The sequence below is a fragment of the Acomys russatus genome, chromosome 5 (genome assembly GCF_903995435.1).
Source record: "Acomys russatus chromosome 5, mAcoRus1.1, whole genome shotgun sequence".
NCBI lineage: Eukaryota > Metazoa > Chordata > Mammalia > Rodentia > Muridae > Acomys > Acomys russatus.
In genome coordinates, this window is record NC_067141.1 from 58,823,814 (window position 1) to 58,845,877 (window position 22,064).

Consider the following 22,064-nt stretch of genomic DNA (forward strand, 5'->3'; position numbering starts at 1 on the left):
AAGAAATTAACTCAAATGGAATCGCAAAACACTGTGTTACAGTGTCATCCTCCATTTCTAACATAGAAAATAATCTTCTTTAATCTCAAAACCTCTCCATAAGGACTTTACTTTCTGAGACCTAGCTTACCTTTTAGATGTAAACAGTTTAGATGTTTGAGGATTCTGTCTGTCTCTGCCTCCTGCTTCCATGGAGATGCTTTTCGCCTTCCTCAGGAGATCCAAAATATATAAATAACTCAAGAAGCTAAATACAACCAAACCAAATAACCCAGTGAAAAATGGGGTACAGAGCTAAGGAATGAATTCAGCTATGCGAATCAAAACAATTCTGAGATTCCATCTCACACATGGCTGAATAGCTAAGATTTTTATATCAAGCAACAATTTATGATTGATAAGATGCTAGTGGTAGTGCAAAGTTGAGAACAGTTCTATCTCAGGATCTAGATATATCACTCCTTGGCTTATACCAAAAAGATGCTCCACCATGCTACAAGGACACTTCCTTGAGTATGTTCATAGCAACTTTATTCATAATAGCCAGAAACTGGAAACACTTTAGATGTCCAACAAAAGAAAAGATAATAAAATTGTGGTAAATTTACACAATTGAATATTAGTCAGATATTAAAAACAGACATGGGAAGAATGGATTGTAGAGGGAAGGGCTGGGAGAGGAGCAGAGGGAAAGCTGTGATGGGGATATAAAGTAAACATACAAAATAAAAAAAAAAAAAAATGACCAAGTGGACAAAAGCCGAAAGAAGTCTAGAGCTGGCCTAGCACAGCTCACAACACTAAAGTGAAAGTACAAGGGGAAATAGGATCCTCTGTATATTAATATTGCAAAGAGAAAAAGTGTAAATGACTACCTCTGGGAGTGAAGTGCCCCAAAACAGATAAAGCACACAATTTACTTTATAAAAACAAACTGGCAAATATTTAAAAAAAAAAAAAAAAAAACCACGTAAGTACTTGTTTGTCTGATCATTGGAACAAAGTCTACTTGGCAGATAGAGTACCAAGTTAATTGGTCATCGATGCCCCAAAGTACATGTTGATTCATGCGGCTGCATTATAAAAGCTCTGTGATTCTAGTTCACAGCTGTGTCAGGAAGAAGGGTCTCCATGGATCCAGTCGTAGTCTTGGTCCTCACTCTGTCCTGTCTGTTTCTCCTCTCACTCTGGAAACAGAGCTCTGAGAGAAGGAAGCTCCCTCCTGGACCCACTCCTCTCCCAATTATTGGCAATATCCTCCAGATAGATGTGAAGGATATTAACCGAACTTTCACCAAGGTAAGTATGCTTTAGGCTTCTCTAGTCTTTGCAAAGGAAGATATGGAGACAATATTGTAACAAAGGCTCATAATTTTTATGTCTTTTCTGCCTTTTCTTTCTAGTCCTGGTCAGTAAATTAGTAATGAGCAAAGTTTCAGGCTGAAGGACATCTAACTCATTGCATTTTATAAATACAATCTCAGATTTTAAAGTTATTCTACTTCAAATTCTTATTTTAAAACAATTTCCCACTATTTTGGCTCAAGTTAAAGTGGGAGGTGTGTTCCATTCAATAATTCAGAATTTTTGACATACCTTGTCCTTTGATGGTCAACTCTGAAGAACTAACTGGTGTTTGATATAAAGTAAAGCTTATGGCTAACAGGGGGATCACAACTACCTATAACTCCAGTTCCAAAATATCTCCCTTTCTGGCCTCCACAGGCATCCCCACATATGTGACATATATTGACATGAAAAGAACATATGCAAGTTCACACATGCATCCATACATATACACATGTAACACAAAATTAGTTGAGTGGAGAGTAGGGTCTGACTTTCACGTGAACTCTGGTGCCCCATATTTGACCATGTCCCCTGGATGGGGAGGCCTGGTGGCACTCAGAGGAAGGATAGCAGGCTACCAAGAAGAGACTTGATACCCTATGAGCATATACAGGGGGAGGATGTCCCCCTCAGTCACAGTCACAGGGGAGGGGAATAAGGGGAAAATGGGAGGGAGAAATGGGAGGATACAAGGGATGGGATAACAATTGAGATGTAATATGATTAAAATTAATAAAATATATTTTAAATTTTTGAAAAAAAAAAAGTAAAGCTTATGGGCATGAGCTCATACTGGAGAGGAAAGCAAAAAAAAAAATGTTGTCAGAAAATATATGGTAGACTCCCATCTACTTTTACTATTTTCAAAGCCTGTCTGTTGCTACAAGATTGCTTCATGGTGCTGAGTTTTCTCCACAAATGCTGCTTTCTGCGGTGCAGCTTCTAGGATGTGTGCTCTCTGTTGTTTTGTAACAGTAGACAAAAAAATGGAAGCATTGATTTGTGGTGACTGGAAATTTTAGGTTTCTATTCTTCATCATGGGTCTCTGTAGTTTCCACAGGAGGAGTCTCATACTTACCCTGCAGCAGTCATATGATCATTGATGTCTATTTCAGGATAGAATGTGCATAAGAGTGATGCTCAACCATCCATAGTGAATGAACAGGGGGCCAATTTGAAGTCTATACTTGTTAGCAATAGGGCCCTGGAATTGATCATAGGATTCTATTCCTACAGTTTCTTTAGTAGATTATACCAAACATCTCCTAAATGTCTTAGTGTGATATTAAATTTTACTGCGATATGTGTGTCAATCCCCGTTGTGAAGTCCTGTCATGCTATAAGTCATCCACATGTTATCCTCAGAATTTAAGGTACATACACTTCCAACTGAGTTATTCTGGATAAAAATATCATAAAACAAAACAATAATATTATCAGTCTACAACTTTTTGCAATCATGGTGAACAAAGTAACTTTGTTCTCATGTGTATTGTCCTTTTGTTTCTAGCTATCAAAAGCCTATGGCCCTGTGTTCACTCTGTATCTGGGAGGGCAGCCCACTGTGGTGCTGCATGGTTATGAGACAGTGAAAGAAGCTCTGATTAATCATGGGGAGGAATTTGCTGGAAGAGGAAGGCTTCCGGCGTTTGATAAAGTTGTTAAGGGCATGGGTAAGTGTGCATGTGCTTCTGTGCATGCTGGACAGTATCTGTAGTCAGCAGGAGGGTCGTAAGCAGAGGCTGAGCTTGCTCACTAATCACCCTTTGAGACTCTATGGGTGCAAACAGTCATTTCCTTCTCATTTCTCTGGAATACACTCTATTGTCTGTTCCCATTATTTTAGGCATTGCGTTTAGCAATGGGAACATATGGAAAGACACAAGGCGCCTTTCACTCATGACCCTGCGGAATTTGGGCATGGGGAAAAGGAGCATTGAGAACCGTGTCCAAGAGGAAGCTCAGTGCCTTGTGGAGGAACTGAAGAAAACCAATGGTGAGTGCAGCTTGAAAATCTCACTTTTACTTTTGAGTCTAGGTATAGGTGTATGTGTCGTGTTGTTACTATCCTCTTCTAAGCATTTTTCTAATCAGATTTTTAGGTCTTGTGTTAAGGCTGCAATGCATTTCTAATTCATGCAGTCCACGTAGCACAAATGTAGTTTAAAACAGCTTAATTACCTTACAATGTTAACAAGGGCAAAGTCTGCTATGGATAATTTAATAGCATTTTACAATTGTTTCCAATTCCTCAGGCTCACCCTGTGATCCCACCTTCATCCTGAGCTGTGCTCCCTGCAATGTCATCTGCTCCATTATTTTCCAGAATCGTTTTGATTATAAAGATGAGGATTTCCTTAACTTGATGCAAAGACTGAATGAGAACACCCATATTCTCAGCTCACCCTGGTTGCAGGTGAATTCACAATGCATTCCTTCTGAAAACACAATTTTGGTCTTTCTTTCTCTCCAGTCAAATGCAACAGGGATGAATCAGTGAAATGAACAGATATCACAGTACCAACTAATATGTTATGGGAAAAATATTTAAAAGAATGCTGTAAATCCTTTGATTTTTAAATAGGAAAATAAAATGGAAAATGCCAGAATGGTTTTAGCTTAATAGATTCCCATCCATTGATCTCACAATTAACTTCCAAAGGGTTCTTTTGATAAAGTACTGTATTTACTTCTAGAAAGATGCTCAGACATTCATAGGACATCCTTCTACTGTGCAAATATATTGGTCTCTTTTCAATGATTATACACATCCTCATCATATTACCAGCAAGGAATATCTTTGTGTGGGAAGATTATTCTCCGAATGGAGAGAAAATATGTGTGCCAATGAACACTTCCAGCAAATACTCAGTTGTTTCCGTGGTTTGGTGCATCAGATAGAATCCTAATTGACAGGGTAACAGGAAGAAGTGACAAGGTAAATGGTCCATTTTGTGTGGACCATAGACATCCTCCCAGAATTGTCTTCAGCTGAACTGTCCTTTCATGCACACTGCGCAAAGGATGAATATGTGAGAAACTCCCAGGGGTTTTTATGCAATTGCTTTTAGGTCATATACTGTTTTTGTGTAGAAAGATGTGTGATAGAAGTAAAATCTTCAGGTACTAAATTATTTTGTAAATCAGGTCACCAAACCATCTTAACTTCTACTGTCCTCTGAAAGTTCTAGAACAGTTTATTTGAGCTATGGAAGGACTAACATGATGTTACTTTACACTAAAAGTTATGTGAGAGGGAATTTTTTAGTATGATCTTTGATCATTTGAGAAGAAATTTCTCCCTCTAATTTCTCTATTACAACAGTTACTATATATGCAATTAAACCATCTCCTTAAGATGAATTTCATACATATTTAGATCTATTAATGAAAGCAGTTGTGTGATATGTTTATATATATATATATATATATATATATCATCATTTTGGGGTATTCATTTAATAAATCTTTGCATTTCCTTGTAGGTTTGCAATGCATTCCCTATTCTCCTTGATTTTTGTCCAGGAAGTCATAACACATTTTTTAAAAATTTTGCTTGTATCAAAAGTTACCTTTTGGAGAAAATAAAAGAACATGAAGAATCTGTAGATGTTACAAATCCTCGGGACTTTATTGATTATTTTCTAATTAAAGGAAGACAGGTAAAGAGTGAAAATACTTTTATACAATTACTGAATTGATCAAATTTATTATAGCTCATTGAATATTTGTTAATTTACCAATGTCTATAATCACATAAGTATCATTTGAAAAACAATTTAGTATTATTTTGCTTAAGTATGCCTGGAGAAATAGAGTAAATTTGTTTATTGAGCACATTGGCAATGGCCTTTAAATTACAAACAAAAAAGAAAAATTAAAACAATCTGGTGAGTATCAAGGCAGATAAGGTGAAACAAATTCCACTTTAGTCATACGTCATAAACTGTCCTGTCTTCACATGAACATAGGCATCCTCTTCACACAGTTGTGAATACTTGCATAGATTTTGATATAGATATACCATAGACTTAATATAGATTAAATCTGATCTTGACATACTTGTGCCAATAGACTCTACAGGGGCCTGCAAAGTGACTGAATGGTTTGTGGAGAGGCATACCATGGAAAGAGTGGGTAGAAGAACAAGTGAAGCTCTCAGTATAGTTTCCAACGAATTTGCCTCAGTGATGGGTGTTATTTGGATATCCTGTCAGTGTTAAATGTTGGCATGTGTAATTTAGAAAAGAACTCAGATTCATACAGTTTCTGTTAACACAATCATTTAAATAATTGATTATAAACATTCATGTTTATTGGCTGTAATCAGTTCTGTTCCCTTCATCTCTGCTTGTGTCCTTTGCTAGTGGTCCAGTGACCCAAGGTATTCGTTTCTGAAACACTTTAGCACTATTTAAAATGTGACTTCCTCAACTTTGCTACTTTTATTTGCTTGACTTTTTGACCATTCTACATCCTTTAAATTTACTTTTGAATTTTAAGATATGGTGGCATGTTTTCATTTTCTGTGTTCTTGGAGTTTCTGACTCCAATGGTAATTTAAACTTGTGCAAACAATATACAATTTACTACCTTAAGGGCCCTTTATATTTTGTTTTTATGTTTTTATTTCATATGTAAGGCAGTTTGGCCTGTACATGAGTTTGTGCACATCTGAATATCAATGTTTTTTTTTATTTTGATGCTTATCTGTGCAGCAACACCATGCTGCTTTCATTTTTGTAGTCCGTAGGAGGTTTCTACATCTGGGGATTCAGATTTTTCTCCACAGTTTCATTTGAATCTATGAATTTTCGTTTCCATTTGAACTTTAGTACAGATTAACGTGATTCTTTATATTTGTTTGAGAAGTATTATGCCCATTTAAAAACTATTCCATTTACCTCTACTTGTGCATAAGGTAGTTTTTCACCTACTTAGATATTTTTTCCTTAGCATCACAAATGTTTTAAGTGTGTGCATCTTTCATGTCTTTGTTTATGCTATCCTAACTACATATAATTATCTTTTTATTTCACTTTGGTTTACTAAATTCTGTTGGAGAGAGTTGCAAGTAAGTTTAATTTTAGCTTTAAGTTTTGCTGATATAATTTATTAGCTTTGGGTTTTTTTCTTCCTTGCTTTATATGGGATTTTTATTCATGCTTTGTATGACCTTGATGCCACTAATTTTGCCAATATTGGGCAAAACTATCATCTGTCCTTCCTTAGAAGGGGTACTTATGTGCCAAACATAGTGTCCTCTACATGTTTTCTATGTTTATATTTCTAGTGTTTTAAAAGTCACTTATTTCCCAGTCAATTGATCTCTTTATAGATGCTTTCAATGTTATTGAATACTAGTTATGGTAAATTTTATACTTTTATCATAAAAATGCCCATTATTCTTTGGAGAATCTGCTTGATGATTATTGGAGGTTACTTTTGATGTATGCAAAATTAACAATCTATGACTTTTTGAATTAATATTCCTTTATAAGATAAACTCTACATGTTCATTTCATATTTAGCTATTCTGATTAATGTTTTGAGAATTTCAGAATTGGATAGTATTCACTTCCAACTCTTCTATCCTTTTATGCATTTCTGATCCATCTCCACCTTCTCATTCCTGTCCAAATTCTTGTCATATTTTACATTTTTATTTAATAGCACATCAATTTTGGTTTGTGCTATCATTTATTCTGGGAGTAGGTTCCTCCACTGAAAGGTGGTAGACCTATTAAGAGCTATACTCTTTAAGAAAATGAACTCCATTTCCTTTAGAAATCAACACCTGATCCTCACACAGGGTTGAAGTTCATACTACCCTTTTCTGTCTAGGCAGGAAAGTTGACTGGCTTATTCTTGAGCAGATCTTGTGAAGGGAATCACATCTTCTATGAGTTCATCAGGGCAGTGGTTCTTTCATATTCAGAATACACAATAGTAGGAAATAGGATTCAAATGAAAAAAATGATCATGTGATTACTGTCCCTGAATCTATTTTCATGATAGATTACATATGTTTCAGTTCCCTTGCATCTCTGAAAATTAAACTGATTTAATCATGGTAGATGATCACTTCGTAGTGAACTTGAATTCAACATGTAAATACTTTATTCAGAATTTTTGCAATTTGTTAATCATAGATATTAGCCTATAATTTTCTCTTTTTCCTTGGGTCTTGGTCTGTCTTCAGTTATTAGGGTAATATTGGATTTCTACAAACAACCTAAACATTTTACTTCCTTGCTGTTTTATGAAGTAACTTGAGAAGTATTGGTACTGTTACTTCTATGAAGAACTGGTAGAATTCTGCACTGAATACATCAGGTTTCTGTATGTAGGAGAATTTTTATCAATGCTTCTATTTCATTGGATGTTATACCTCTGTTGAAATTATTCCTTTCATTTTGCTTTAATGTCGGTGAGTCAGTGCATCTAAAATTGATCCATTTTTAACTTTTCCAAGTTAGTAGAATGTAATTTTTAAAAATATGTCCTTATGGTTCTCCATACTTCCATAGGTTATTTTGGGATGTTTTCTTTTCTTATGTGATTTTACTAATTTGTGCTTCTCTCTTATTTTTGGATAGGTTAGCTACAGTCTTGTCACTCTTGATAATTGCTCCTTTCTCATTTAACTTTTTTTAGATTATAATTTTTTCGACATTACTTGTATCCATTCCTTCCCACCAAAGCCTCCAATATACTTTTCTCTGCTCTCTTCAGATTCAGGGTAATGTTATCAAAAACCCAACTCCTTATTGCATTGATTCTTTGAATTGTTTTTAGTAGTTAACTACTATTTTATTAATTTAAGCCCTGCTATTAATTACCTCTTCCCATCTACTTTTCCAAGGGGTTGTTGGTTCTTGTTTCTTAAGCCTTCCAGTGCTTCATTGAGTTATCAATTGAGACACTCAAACCTTTTTATATAGGCACTTGCCCCTATAATCATTCCTCTCAGGAGTGCCTTAGATATGTACCTTAGATATGTACCTTAGATATGTACCTTAGATATGTAAATGTATTTTTTTACCTTATACAATTTAGAAATAATTTTAGATTTATTTACATTGGTTTATTTGCGTGTGCATGTTTGTAGGTGCATCATTTGTATGCCTGGTGCCCAGGCAGATTAGAAGAGTTCTTCAGACTGCCTGAAACTAGAATTAAAATGGTTGTGAACTCCCATGAGGGTGCTGTGAACACAGATCTTTATTAAGAGAAAAAGATGCTTTTAACTGCAAAGGTGACTCTCTAGATGCAAATCTAAACAATTGATTAATATCCTGCTTGATTGCTTCCTTGACTCAATTGTCATTCTGTGTGGTAGTACATTATTTAGGTTTGTAAAATGAGTTTGTATACTTTCCTTTGCTGTTAGTAATCACCTTTACTCCATTTTTTTCTGTGAGAATGCAGAGGTTTATTTCAGTTTACATATATTTGTTGAAAATTGTGGTGTCCTACTAGGAAGCTAAGTCTTGGCTATTGAGAAGAATGTTTATTCTTCAGTGTTTGGTTGGAATGTTTTTTTAGATGTCTCCTAGGACCATTTGATTTAAGAAAATAATGTTTTTTTGATTAGTGTTTATGTAGATGATGTCTATTGATGAGAATGAGGTGGCATTGTCATTGGGTCAATCCATAGTTTCCGGTATAATAATGTTTCCTTTATGAAACTGGGTACACCTGTGTCTCTATATAGGGTAATTAGAGCTATTGAAGTATATTTACTAGTTCCTGTTATTTGTGGTTATTTTTATTGTTTTCACATAATTTTTTGATTACCTGTTCTGGATTTGTTTATTTATTCTCTGCAATAATTTGTTTGTTTTGATCCAATTCTTCAAACCAAAGCATTCCCTCCAGTATCCTCTGAAGAGCTGAATTGGTTGTTATTCATTCCTTACTCTGGTTTTATCATGGGAAGATCATAGTTCTTCTATTTTAATGTATAGTGTTACTGGAAATAAAATTCTGAATTGAAAATTGTCTTTCAAAACCTGGAACACATCATTCTGAAACCCTCTGGATTTAAACGTTAATGTTCTATAACTAGATACTATTCTGATGTGCCTGCCATTAGGAATTATTTGAACTTCCTTGAGGCTTTTTTTGCCATTTCTTTAATCTTTGGTTTTAATGTTTTGATTATAGTATCTCACGAACAGATTCTTTTCCGATTCTATGTATTTCTGTGGACCTTTTCTACCTAGATTGGCATCTCCTTCTCTAGATTTCTTCTAAGATATTCGAGAGAACATTTTTAATGCTTTTTCTGTGCTTTTTTTCTTGCTTCTATGCCAATATTGTGAAAGTTGGGTCTTTATATTTTGGCGAAGTGATTTCTAATATCTGTTTACATTTATTTTTAAACTTATTGTTGGCTTTTAGCGAGGTATTCATTTTCTCTACCTTATTTATAATTATAAAAATATAAGTAAAATATAATTATGTCACATCTGTTCACTCCCTTCTACCAACATTTGGTCTGATCCTGAGTGTCCTTTGAAATGTACAGTATCTTATCATTTTGTTATTATTGCAGGGTATATTGTGTGTTTTATGTATATTTATTTAATGTATACACAATATATTATATATACATACATATATACATATATATGCACCAGCTGAGTTGATTTAGTGTTCTATGTGTATATTTTAAGGCTGACCATTTAAGATGGGATAACTCTGAGAAACTTTTTAATTGCCTTAATTTTATCGGCTTGGGTCAAATTCCCTTGCAATTTTTCTCCGCAACATCATCATTTCAACTGATGTTATTCTTGTTCAGTCTAGTTTACCAACCACATTTTGGAGATTTTTGTGGAGGAAGCTTCTCTTTCATATCTAGAAGAAGCAATCTTACAGCAGACTTCCTGTTTCTATGGCTCTTAGGTCTTTCCCTTCTTCTAAGATGTACCCTGAGTTTTTAATGTAAGAGTGGTTTGTAGATGCTATAAATCAGGGCAAGAATTTCCATAGTCAGTTCCACTTTGCAATTTGACTAGGTGATTCTTTCTCCATTTGCTCCATAAAGAAGCTTTATTGATGATTTATGAAAAGTATCTGTTGGTATTAGGAAAATTCTTTATACTACAGTTTAATATTTTACTATTTTGTGACCTATTACCTCACTAGAATAGTTGTCTAGGTTTCCAGTTATAGCATCTATTTTTAAGCACTCCTTAAATCCACATAGACAATGGTAGGTTACAGATGAGATATAAGTGCCACAATTGCAGCACTGTATTCCATACGCATTTCAACATATGGAAATTAAATTATTAGTTTTTCAGTGTAAAACTTTGGAGTCATTTGAGGTTAATTTGTATACAAGCAATGCCACATCTACGTTTAGAAAATGACATAAAGCTACATTATAAAGGGACAGAGTTCTTTGTCTGGCAGGTAGCAGTATACAGTTTTAATAGTGTTGATTATACAATGTTATTTGCATTGGATGCCTTCTAAAGATTTTATTTATCATCTTATGTCAGAACTTTTAAAGCTATATCCTTGTTAGTAGTACAGTAGGACATCATCTTCTCAAGTTCATGAGTTTCATTACTCTTAGTCTGTCTGTTATCCCTTGAGGTCTATCAGAGGTTCTCACTCTTTCTTCATGACCTATATCTCCTCATTTTGGATAGTTCATTCATCCCTCCCTATTCCACAGACCATGTTGCTAATTGACCACCATAAGGAAAAGACTCAGGTCATATTTACTGTGTAGATATAATCTTGCTAGCTGTGATCCCTTATTTCTTACACATTTTGACAGCTATATGAGTCTGTGAATAACTTTAATAAATATTTCATAGCAAATTTATCATAAAAGTCATGCTATGGCTAGTATTATCTCTGTAATTTTTCTGTTGATATTAATTTAAATTATGTTTCCTTAAAATAAAAAGGAATCTAGTTATGGATGATTAGAGAAATCAAGAATGTATTGAACTCAAGTACAAAGAGACTTTGTGTAACTTAGTATTGATATAGCCGAACAGAGATAGATATTAGGGTCAAGTGCCTGCCTATGTTCTTATTCCAAATAGAATTTCTTCTCATAAATGAGTCTCCTATGTCCAGAGAAGATATAACATGAATACGTCCTTCCTCTTAGATGTTTTAATAAGAGAAAATAGACAAAATAGCTTCTCTTTGTATTTTCTTTGCACTTAAACATGAAGCATTATATGCACACACACACACACACACACACACACACACACACACACAGATGAGCAGACCATCTTGGGAATGCAATTTTAGATGAAGATGAAGCATAAATACAAAAAAAATAAAATTTACGCCATTTGTCCCACAGTCTCTGAAATATTACCACCACCACTGTGCAATTACAGATTCTGTGTTATCCATGAAATAAAGTCTTATATTTCAGTGTTCCAATAATAACATTTATATTATTGTATCAAACATTCTTAGGAAAAGCACAATCAACTGTTTAACAATACACATGAGCACCTGGCAGCAACAGTGACTGATTTGTTTACTGGTGGAACAGAGACAACAAGCACAACCATGAGATACGCTCTCCTGCTCCTGATGAAGCACCCACATGTCACAGGTGAGGAGAACACACGTGATGAAACACAGTGTTACTATAAGCTGCTGAGAAGATGTTTCTAGTGTCCTGAATGTTGTTATTCAGAATCTCAGTATTTAGCTTTCTGTTACCCTGGCTGTAATAAGGAGGATGGTTGAGAAAAATAAAGAGAACACAGCTGTAGAAAAAGCCATCAAAGTTAGTCTAGGGCCTGGTTCCTTGGTAGGTGATTTGTACTAGGCACTATAGGCTTTGAACTTTTTCAAACCTATTTTATTTGAGATTCTTTAACGCTTATACCTCCCTTCCAACTCCCCTACCCTAGATAGAAGAGAAAAGAGGTTAATAGGTAGTAGACCTATTTAGGCTCAGTTCCTTGGAGATATTCCACTGGAATAGTCATCAGTCCAATTGACCAGTTAAGCAGCAAACCAGTAATTCAGTGAAGGCGACTGCAACCACAGCTGCTGGAACCTGGAGCAGCAGCTGGAACATGGAGCCTCAAAGAGCTCACTGGAGTGGTTCTCTCTCAGAGCATCTTGAAGTAAAGTGATGAACATCCAAGACAGAAAACATAAAAAATAAAAAATAATAAAACCAAAAAAAAAAAAAAAAAACCCGCCCAACCTCTTATACCCTCTCAGATTCCTTACTAGGATATTTATCAGTTGGCAAAGACCATGCCCTGGGAAGATGTAGTTCCTCTTACACTGGACAAACATCTCCTGTTCTCTCACAAGTCTGCTTTCAGTGGGAAAACACCATACACCCTTACACACAAGTCTGTTTTACATTCCACACTTAGGATCAAAACAAAAACATGTTTATATCCACTACAAGGCACCATCAGCATACTGCCTTATTCCCCAGATTGAGAATTCTAGAGCATACAAATAGTTGTTACTTGAATCAGGTAATTTTCATAGTAAGAAGAGAGCTACAGTAACATTTCAAGCTGCACATACACACACATATTTAAAAATAAATATTCCGTTTTGACACATATCTGAGGCACACTTTCATGCCCTGTGTTGCCTTGCATGAGTATAAAAAACATGGCATATACCCCAGAACCCATGTAAAATGCCTGACATGGTGGCACATTCTTTAATCTCAACACTGGAGAAATGAAAACAGAACCTGGGGTGTTTACTGACCATCGCATTTAGCCTAATCAATTCGTTCCAGGCTATCAGACTCTGAGAAAATACAGAGGGAATGACTTCTGAAGAATGACATCTGAGATTGTCACCCTGCACCCAATGCCTGAGTAGATGTATGCATGTGCACATGTACAAATATGTGCATACGCACAGACACTTAGGCACAAACATACACACAGGTTGTAACTATTTAGTAGGAGAGTGGCATGAATACAATTGTTTTGTGTGTGTGTGTGTGTGTGTGTGTGTGTGTGTGTGTGTGTGTGTGTGTTTACTCACTAGTGGTCTCTTAAATTTTCTCTTAATGAATAACACTTTCGGATACCTTCATTATGCCTTAGATAAGCCTGCATTGTTGTGAAAAACATTTCACTTTCCTTCTTGTCCAACATTTCTCCTGGTGACCAACTAGCTAAAGTCCAGGAAGAGATTGACCGTGTGGTTGGCAGACACCGCAGCCCCTGCATGCAGGACAGGAGCCACATGCCCTACACGGATGCCATGATTCATGAGGTCCAGAGATTCATCGACCTGCTTCCCACCAGCGTGCCCCATGCAGTGACCTGTGACATGAAATTCAGGAACTACTTCATCCCCAAGGTGAGCTTGTGCCTTTGCTTGATATTTGTGGTCTGATGTTCCCAGGTTCGCAGGGTGGCTCCAGTGCTCCCAGTCACACTGAGCTACAGGTGGCTTATACTGTTTATGTTTGGAATGGCAGCCCTACAGCAGTCAGACACATTTGCTCTGCTTTGCAAATATCTGAGTAAAACTTAAGTGTTTATTTTCCCATGTTTATTTTCCAACTTCTTGTCAGTTTGCCCAAAGATTCCTCTGGAATTTTTAGCATTGTTGGAAAGTTACCAATTATTTGGAAGTGGTGTATAGCTTGTATTCTTCATTTCATCCATAAATTTATGTCATTCAGTTATTTTGTGGCTTATTTCTGTGTAATAGTTTCTTCTCAATGATGTAGTTTGGAAATATCTCCTTAGACTTTCACTAAACAATTAATGGTATGTTGTTGTAATTTTCTAATTCTTTTGCATTTATTTTTATATGGTTTATAGAAACAATTGATTTGATCATGTGTTCTTTAATTATGTTTGCAAATTATGCTAGCTCTTTTTAATGGTTTATCACAGATGTATGTGGAATTTCATGGTGCTTTCTGAGTTATTATTTCTATGTATTTTTCATGTTATTGTCCTTACTTCTGCTTATGTTCATGTTTTACCAGTTGGTAAGTTACATCCAGCACTGAACAGAGATGGTTTGTGATTTCTAGACTCACAGAAATCCAATGATAATAAGACTTAATAAGCCCTGGAGGAATATGAGTCCAACCAGGGAATAGAAAAAATACAGAAACTCAAAGATACTCATTCGTGAAGCCCTCCCAGAAAACACTTGATGTTAACATAAATGTTATAAGATAAAAATAATGGAATGCAAGATGGCGGGGAGCAGCGTGCACCTTGCTTAGACCCCAGAGAAATCAAGGCAGAAAATTGGACTTATTTCGTAAGCAGGAACACCAAGCTCCCCACCCCACTACAGGGGGAGAAACCATAGTGCGCCAGGAACAAACTAGGGACAACCTTGAGCAACCCCAAACACGGAAGAAGCACGGACCCCTGAGGAACAGAGCATCCACAGCAGCGGCAGCAGCGGCGGCGGCGGCGGCGGCGGCGGCGGCGGCGGCGGCGGCGGCGGCGGCGGCGGCGGCAGCAGCGGCAGCGGCGGCGGCGGCGGCGGCAGCGGCGGCAGCAGCAGCAGCAGCGAGAGCTAAAGCACCGCGACAGCGATAGCGTTGGCGGTGGCGGCTGTGGCGCCAACAACATCAGTGGTGCTTGCTGAGGTAGGCCTGGGAGGACAAAAAACTCACTGTGGTGATTGGTGGGGCGGGGATTGGTGAGCTCAGCAGAGGGAAGTGACAAGCAACAGGGGCTGCAAGGGACTGTGTGCAGTGACCCTGGGTGACAGAGAGTGGACCAGTGCCTTGTTTCAGTGGAGAGCGGCAACCAGCAGTGAGAAAAGGGAAGTCAGACTGCTGAACGGATCAGTGCACCAAAGCGGAGTAGCCTGTTTACAGAGCAAAAGATTAACAAAACAAAAGTCACACAGCATCTGACATCCAAATCACAGATTCATTGTGTGGCGAATCCCTCAGAGGAGACAAGCAGCCAGAGGAGCCCTATAAAACCACGGAATCTAGGTGGTGGAGCTCAAACAAATAAAGACTCAGGAAGGCAGAGTCCGAGAACCCAGTACAGAAAACAACTCTCTATCAAAGGTACTCACCCCCAAGACCACCAGCTTGGAAAGCCCAAGCCTCCTAAGCAGATGCCTAAAGGAAAGAATAAGAGGTCTAATAACAAAAATCAAGACATTATGGCTCCACCAGAAAGCCCAGAAACCAACAGATATCCTACTATGGCAGAGTCACAGGAAGATGACCACAAAACCATGCTTATACAGCTATTTGAGAACTATAAAGAGGAAATGAATAGATCCTTCCAGGAACTCCAGTACAGCACAAACAAGCGAATAGAAGCCATCCAGGAGAAACGAGAAACCACAAGCATACAGGTGAAGGATTTAAATAAAACAATTCAAGACATGAAAACAGAATTGGACAATATTAAAAAATCACAAATCGAGAAAAAAAGTGAAATGGAACAATTAAGAAAGGAAGCAGGTATATGTACCACAGTTTCTTTATCCACTCTTCTACTGAGGGACACTTACGCTGTTTCCATGTTCTGGCTATTATGAATAAGGCTGCTATGAACATGGTTGAGCAAATTTTCTTGTTGTGTGCTGGAGCATCTTCTGGGTATATTCCAAGGAGTGGAATAGCTGGGTCTTGAGGAAGCCCTATTCCCATTTTTCTGAGATAGCACCAGATAGATTTCCAAAGTGGCTGTACTAGTTTGCATTCCCACCAGCAATGAAGGAGTGTTCCTCTCTCCCCACATCCTCGCCAGCATGTGGTGTCACTTGAATTTTTGATCTTAGCCATTCTGATGGGTGTAAGATGGAATCTCAGAGTTGTTTTGATTTGCATTTCTCTGATGACTAAGGAGGTTGAAAATTTCTTTAAGTGTTTCTCAGCCATTTGATACTCCTCTGTTGAGAATTCTCTGTTTAGTTTCCAAGCCCCATTTCTCAATGTGGTACATATACACTATGGAATACTACTCAGCTATTAAAAACAAGGAATTCCCGAAATTTGTGGATAAATGGATTGAGCTAGAAATGATCATAATGAGTGAGTTAACCCAGAAGCAGAAAGAATCAAATGGTATATACTCACTTATATCTGCATACTAGCCCAAGGGGCATGTCCCACAAAAGCCTTCACTTACCAGGAAACTGGGACAGAGGGGAAGGCATCCTATTGGGACTCTAAATGAGAGACGCAGGGGAGAACAGCAAAATAAAAGGATCCAGAGGGTCCTAGAAATCTACAAGTAGAACAATATGATAGGCAGATTTGGGCCCAGGGGTCCCGCTCAAACTAAGGCACCAGCCAAGGACAATACAGGAGGTAAACTTTAAACCCCTTGCCAGATCTAGCCAATGGTCAGAATATTCTCCACAGTTGAGTAGAGAGTGTGATACGACTTTCTCACATACTCTGGTGCCTCACATTTGACCATGTCCCCTGGAGGGGGAGACCTGGTGGCACTCAGAGGAAGGACAGCAAGTAGCCAAGAAGAGACTTGATACCCTATGAGAATATATAGGGGGACGTAATCCCCCTCAGGAACAGTCATAGGGGAGGGGAATAATGGGAAAATGGGGGGGGGGGAGGAATGGGAGGATACAAGGGATGGGATAAACATTGAGATGTAACAAGAATAAATTAATAAAAAAAATAGCATTTACTGACAAAAAAAAAAAAAAGAAAAAGAAAGAAAGGAAGCAGGAATCCAACAGACAAGTATAACTAACAGAATCCAACACATGGAAGAGAGAATCTCAGGTGCTGAAGATGCAATAGAAGTAATTGATACATCTCTCAAAGAAAACCTTAAAACAGAAAAATTAGTGACACAAAGCATCCAAGAAATCAAAGACACCATGAGAAGGAGTTACCCAGGTCCAGGGAATGTTTTTAAGAGAAATTTACAGGAAAACTTCCCCAATCTACAGAAGGAGATACCCTTGAACATACAAGAGGCCTACAGAACACCAAATACACTAGACCAGAAAAGAAATTCATCTTGGCACATAATAATCAAAACACTAAACCTGGAGAATAAAGAAAAGATACTAAAGGCTGCAAGAGAGAAAGGCAAAATAAGATATAATGGTAGACCCATCAGAATTACACCTGACTTTTCAACAGAGACTATGAAAGCCAAAGAGCCTGGTCTGAGATTATGCAGACTCTAAGAGACCACAGATGCAAACCTAGGCTACTATATCCAGCAAAATTTTCAATCAACATAGATGGAGAAATCAAGATATTCCATGAAAAACCAAATTTAAACAGTATCTAAACACCAACCCTGCTCTACAGAAAAGAGTAGAAGGAAAACATCATCACAAAGAGAGCAGCCACACCCAAGAAAATGCAGCATACTGATAAGCGCACATCAGGAAAACCAAAACAGATACACCACACATAATCACCACTAACTCCACAATAAAAGAATCTAATACCAATGGTCTCAACTCCCCAGTAAAAAGGCACAGGCTAACAAAATGGATGCAAAAACAACATTCTTCAATATGTTGCATTCAAGAAATACATCTCATCAACAAAGATACACATTACCTGAGAATAAAGGGCTGAAAATTTTTTTTCAAGCAAATGGTCTCAGGAAGCAAGCAGGAGTAGCCATTTTAATATCCGACAAAATAGACTTTCAATTAAAATTGATCAAGAAAGATCGAGAAGGACACTTTGTCCTAATCAAAGGAAAAATCCACCAAGAGGACATCACCATCCTAAATATCTATGCCCCAAATATTAGGGCACCTGCATTTGTAAAAGAAATACTTTTAAAGTTTAAATCACTCATTGATCCCAACCCAATAATAGTGGGAGACCTCAACACGCCACTATCACCAATGGACAGATCCTCAATAAAGAAATTAAACAGAGAAATAATCACACTAACAGAGGTCATGAATCAAATGGACCTAACTGACCTTCACAGAGCTTTCTACCCAAATAGAAAAGAATATACTTTCTTCTCTGCACCATATGGAAGATTTTCCAAAATAGACCATATAATTGGTCATAAAACAAGCCTCAATAGATACCAAAAAAATTCAAATAATCCCTTGCATCCTATCAGACCATTATGCCCTAAAGCAGGGCATCAACAATATTAGAAATAACAAAAAGCCTACCAACACATGGAAACTGAACAGTCTTCTACTCAATGACAACTGGGTTAGGGATGAAATAAAGAAAGAAATCAAAGACTTCCTAGAGTTTAATGAAAATGAAAGCACAACATATTCAAACCTTTGGGACACAATGAAAGCAGTGTTAAGAGGAAAATTCATAGCACTAGGTGCCTTCACAAAGAAACTGGAGACATCGAATATAAACAACTTAATGGAACACCTGAAAACACTAGAAAAAAAGAAGCAGACACACCCAAGAGGAGTAGACAGCTGGAAATAATCAAACTCAAGGCTGAAATCAATAAGTTAGAAATGAAGAAAACAATTCAACGAATCAATGAAACCAAGAGCTGGTTCTTTGAGAAAATCAACAAAATAGACAAACCCTTAGCCAAACTCATTAAAAGGCAAAGGGAGAATACACAAATTAACAAAATTAGAAATGAGAAGGGAGAAATAACAACAGATACTGAGGAAATCCAAAGAATCATTAGGTCTTACTTCAAAAGTCTATACGCCACAAAATATGAAAATCTAAAGAATATGGACAATTACCTCGATAAATTCCCCTTTCAAGAAGAGACTTGATACCCTATGAGAATATACAGGGGGACATAATCCCCCTCAGGAACAGTCATAGGGGAGGGGAATAAAGGGAAAATGGGGGGGGGGAGGAATGGGAGGATACAAGGGATGGGATAAACATTGAGATGTAACAAGAATAAATTAATTAAAAAAAGGGGAAAAAAAAGAAAAAAAAAAGAAATTTCTTCTAACTGATTAGTGGCTATGGGCAAGTCTGCAGAGAATTTTCTTGATTCATCATTAATGTAGGCAGACTCAAACCATTGTAGGTGACACTATCTGGGAAGGTGGTCTTAGGTTATATAAGAGAGCAGACTGAGCAAACTATAACAAGCAAATCAGAAAATAGCATTGCCTCCATGGTTCCAGCCTCTGCTTCTGCTTGGGTACCAATCCTAACTTCCTTTAATGATGGCCTTTCATCCAGCTGTGTAACCCAAATAAACCCCTATCTCACCAAAAAAAAAAAAAAAAATCCCCTTTCCAAAGTTGAATCGAGATCAGGCAAACAAATTAAACAGTCCAATATCCCCTAAGGAAATAGAAGCACTCATCAAAAGTCTCCCAACCAAAACGAGCCCTGGGCCAGATGGATTCAGCACAGAATTCTACCAAACCTTCAAAGAAGAACTAATTCCAATACTCTTCAAACTATTCCACAAAATAGAAACAGAAGAAACACTATCAAACTCATTCTATGAAGCTACAATCACCTTAATACCTAAACCACACAAAGACCCAACAAAGAAAGAGAATTTTAGATCAGTCTCCCTTATGAATATAGACATAAAAATACTCAATAAAATTCTTGCAAACCGAATACAAGATCACATTAAAAATCTCATCCATCAGGACCAAGTAGGTTTCATACCAGGCATGCAGGGGTGGTTCAATACAAGGAAATCCATCAATGTAATGAATCATATAAACAAATTGAAGGAAAAGAATCACATGATGGTCTCGTTAGATGTGGAAAAAGCATTTGACAAAATCTAACACCCTTTCATGCTAAAAGTCTTAGAGAGATCAGGTATATAAGGCAAATACCTAAACATAGTAAAGGCTATATACAGAAAACCTATTGCCAACATCAAGCTAAATGGCGAGAAACTTAAGTCAATCCCATTGAATTCAGGGACACGACAAGGCTGTCCACTCTCTCCACTGCTCTTTAATATAGTACTCGAAGTCCTAGCTAGAGCAATAAGACAGCTAAAGGAGATCAAGGGGATACATATTGGAAAGGAAGAAGTTAAAGTTTCCCTTTTTGCAGATGATATGGTAATATATATCAGCGATCCCTAGAAGTCAACCAAAGAACTCCTACAGCTGATAAACAGCTTCAGCGGAGTGGCAGAATACAAAATTAACATGAAAAAGTCAGTAGCCCTCCTGTATACAGAGGACAAATAGGCAGAGAAAGAAATTAGGGAAACCACTCCCTTCACAATAGCCTCAAACAACATAAAATATCTGGGAGTAAATCTAACCAAGCAAGTGAAAGACCTATATGAAAAAAACTTCAAGTCTCTACAGAAAAAAATTGAAGAGGATATCAGAAAATGGAAAGATCTCCCATGCTCATGGATTGGGAGAATCAACATAGTAAAAATGGCCATCCTACCAAAAGCAATCTACAGATTTAATGCAATCCCTATCAAAATACCAATACAATATTTTACAGAACTAGAAAGATCAATCCTCAACTTCATATGTAAGAACAAAAAACCGAGGATAGCTAAATCAATCCTATACAATAAAAGATCTACTGGAGGAATCTCCATCCCTGATCTCAAGCTGTACTATAGAGCAACAGTAGTAAAAACAGCATGGTACTGTTATAGAAATAGAACAATTGACCAATGGAATCAAATTGAGGACCCAGATATACATCCACACACATATGGCCATTTGATTTTTGACAAAGAAGCCAAAACAATACAATGGAAAAAAGAAATCATTTTCAACAAATGGTGCTGGTCCAACTGGATGTCTACATGTAAAAAAATGCAAATAGATCCACATTTATCACCCTGTACAAAACTAAAGTCCAAGTGGATCAAAGACCTCAACATAAAACCAGACACACTAAATCTGTTAGAAGAAAAAGTGGGTAAGACCCTAGAACTCATTGGCACAGGAGACAAATTCCTGAACAGAACACCAACAGCTCAGGCTCTAAGATCAACAATTAATAAATGGGACCTTATGAGGCTGAGAAGCTTCTGCAAGGCAGAAGACACTGTCATCAGAACAAAGCAACAGCCCACAGATTGGGAAAAATGTTTACCAACCCTACATCTGACAAAGGGCTGATATCTAAAGTATATAATGAACTCAAGAAATTAAACACTACCAAACCAAACAACCCAATTAAAAATGGGGTTCAGAACTAAACAGAGAATTCTCAAAAGAAGAATATCGAATGGCTGAGAAACACAGAATTGCTCAAAATCCCTACTCATCAGGGAAATGCAAATCAAAACGACCTTGAGATTCCATCTTACACCTATCTGATTAGCAAAGATCAATAACTCGAATGACAACACATGCTGGAGAGGATGTGGCGAAAGGGGAACACTTCTCCACTGTTGGTGGGTGTGCAAACTTGTTCAACCACTCTGGAAAGGAATATGGCGCTTTCTCAGAAAGTTGGGAATAGCTCTACCCCAAGACCCAGCTATACCACTCCTGGGCATATACCCGAAAGATGCCCCACCATGCAACAAAGACATTTGTGCAACTATGTTCATAGCAGCCTTATTCGTAATAACCAGGACCTGGAAACAACCAAGATGTCTGTCAATTGAAAAATGGATAAAAAAAAAAAAAACTGTGGTACATCTACACAATGGAATACTATTCAGCTATTAAGAACAAGGAAATCTTGAGTTTTGCTGGCAAATGGATGGAATTAGAAATGATCATCCTAAGCGAGATAACCCAGATCCAAAAAGACACGCATGATATATACTCACTCATATGTGGATTTTAAACCAACACAGACATC

The 22,064-nt window shown here is 37.1% G+C and overlaps 1 protein-coding gene across 25 annotated transcripts in view; it reads left to right on the forward strand.

Moving 5' to 3' along the window:
- The window catches only part of LOC127189541 (cytochrome P450 2C50-like), a 231,917-nt gene that overhangs the window by 146,677 nt on the left and 63,176 nt on the right, over positions 1–22,064 (forward strand). For 3 of the 25 annotated variants that reach the window (XM_051146436.1, XM_051146442.1, XM_051146459.1), the window contains one exon: positions 11,816–11,957. The exons of 16 other annotated variants lie outside the window; for them this stretch is intronic. In XM_051146436.1, coding sequence (XP_051002393.1) covers positions 11,816–11,957 — 142 coding nt within the window. Of the gene's footprint in view, positions 1–1,082; positions 1,300–2,861; positions 3,025–3,197; positions 3,348–3,606; positions 3,768–4,836; positions 5,014–11,815; positions 11,958–13,511; positions 13,700–22,064 lie in introns of those variants that run through there. 6 more of the 25 variants (XM_051146438.1, XM_051146443.1, XM_051146464.1 and 3 more) reach the window with 5 other exon arrangements.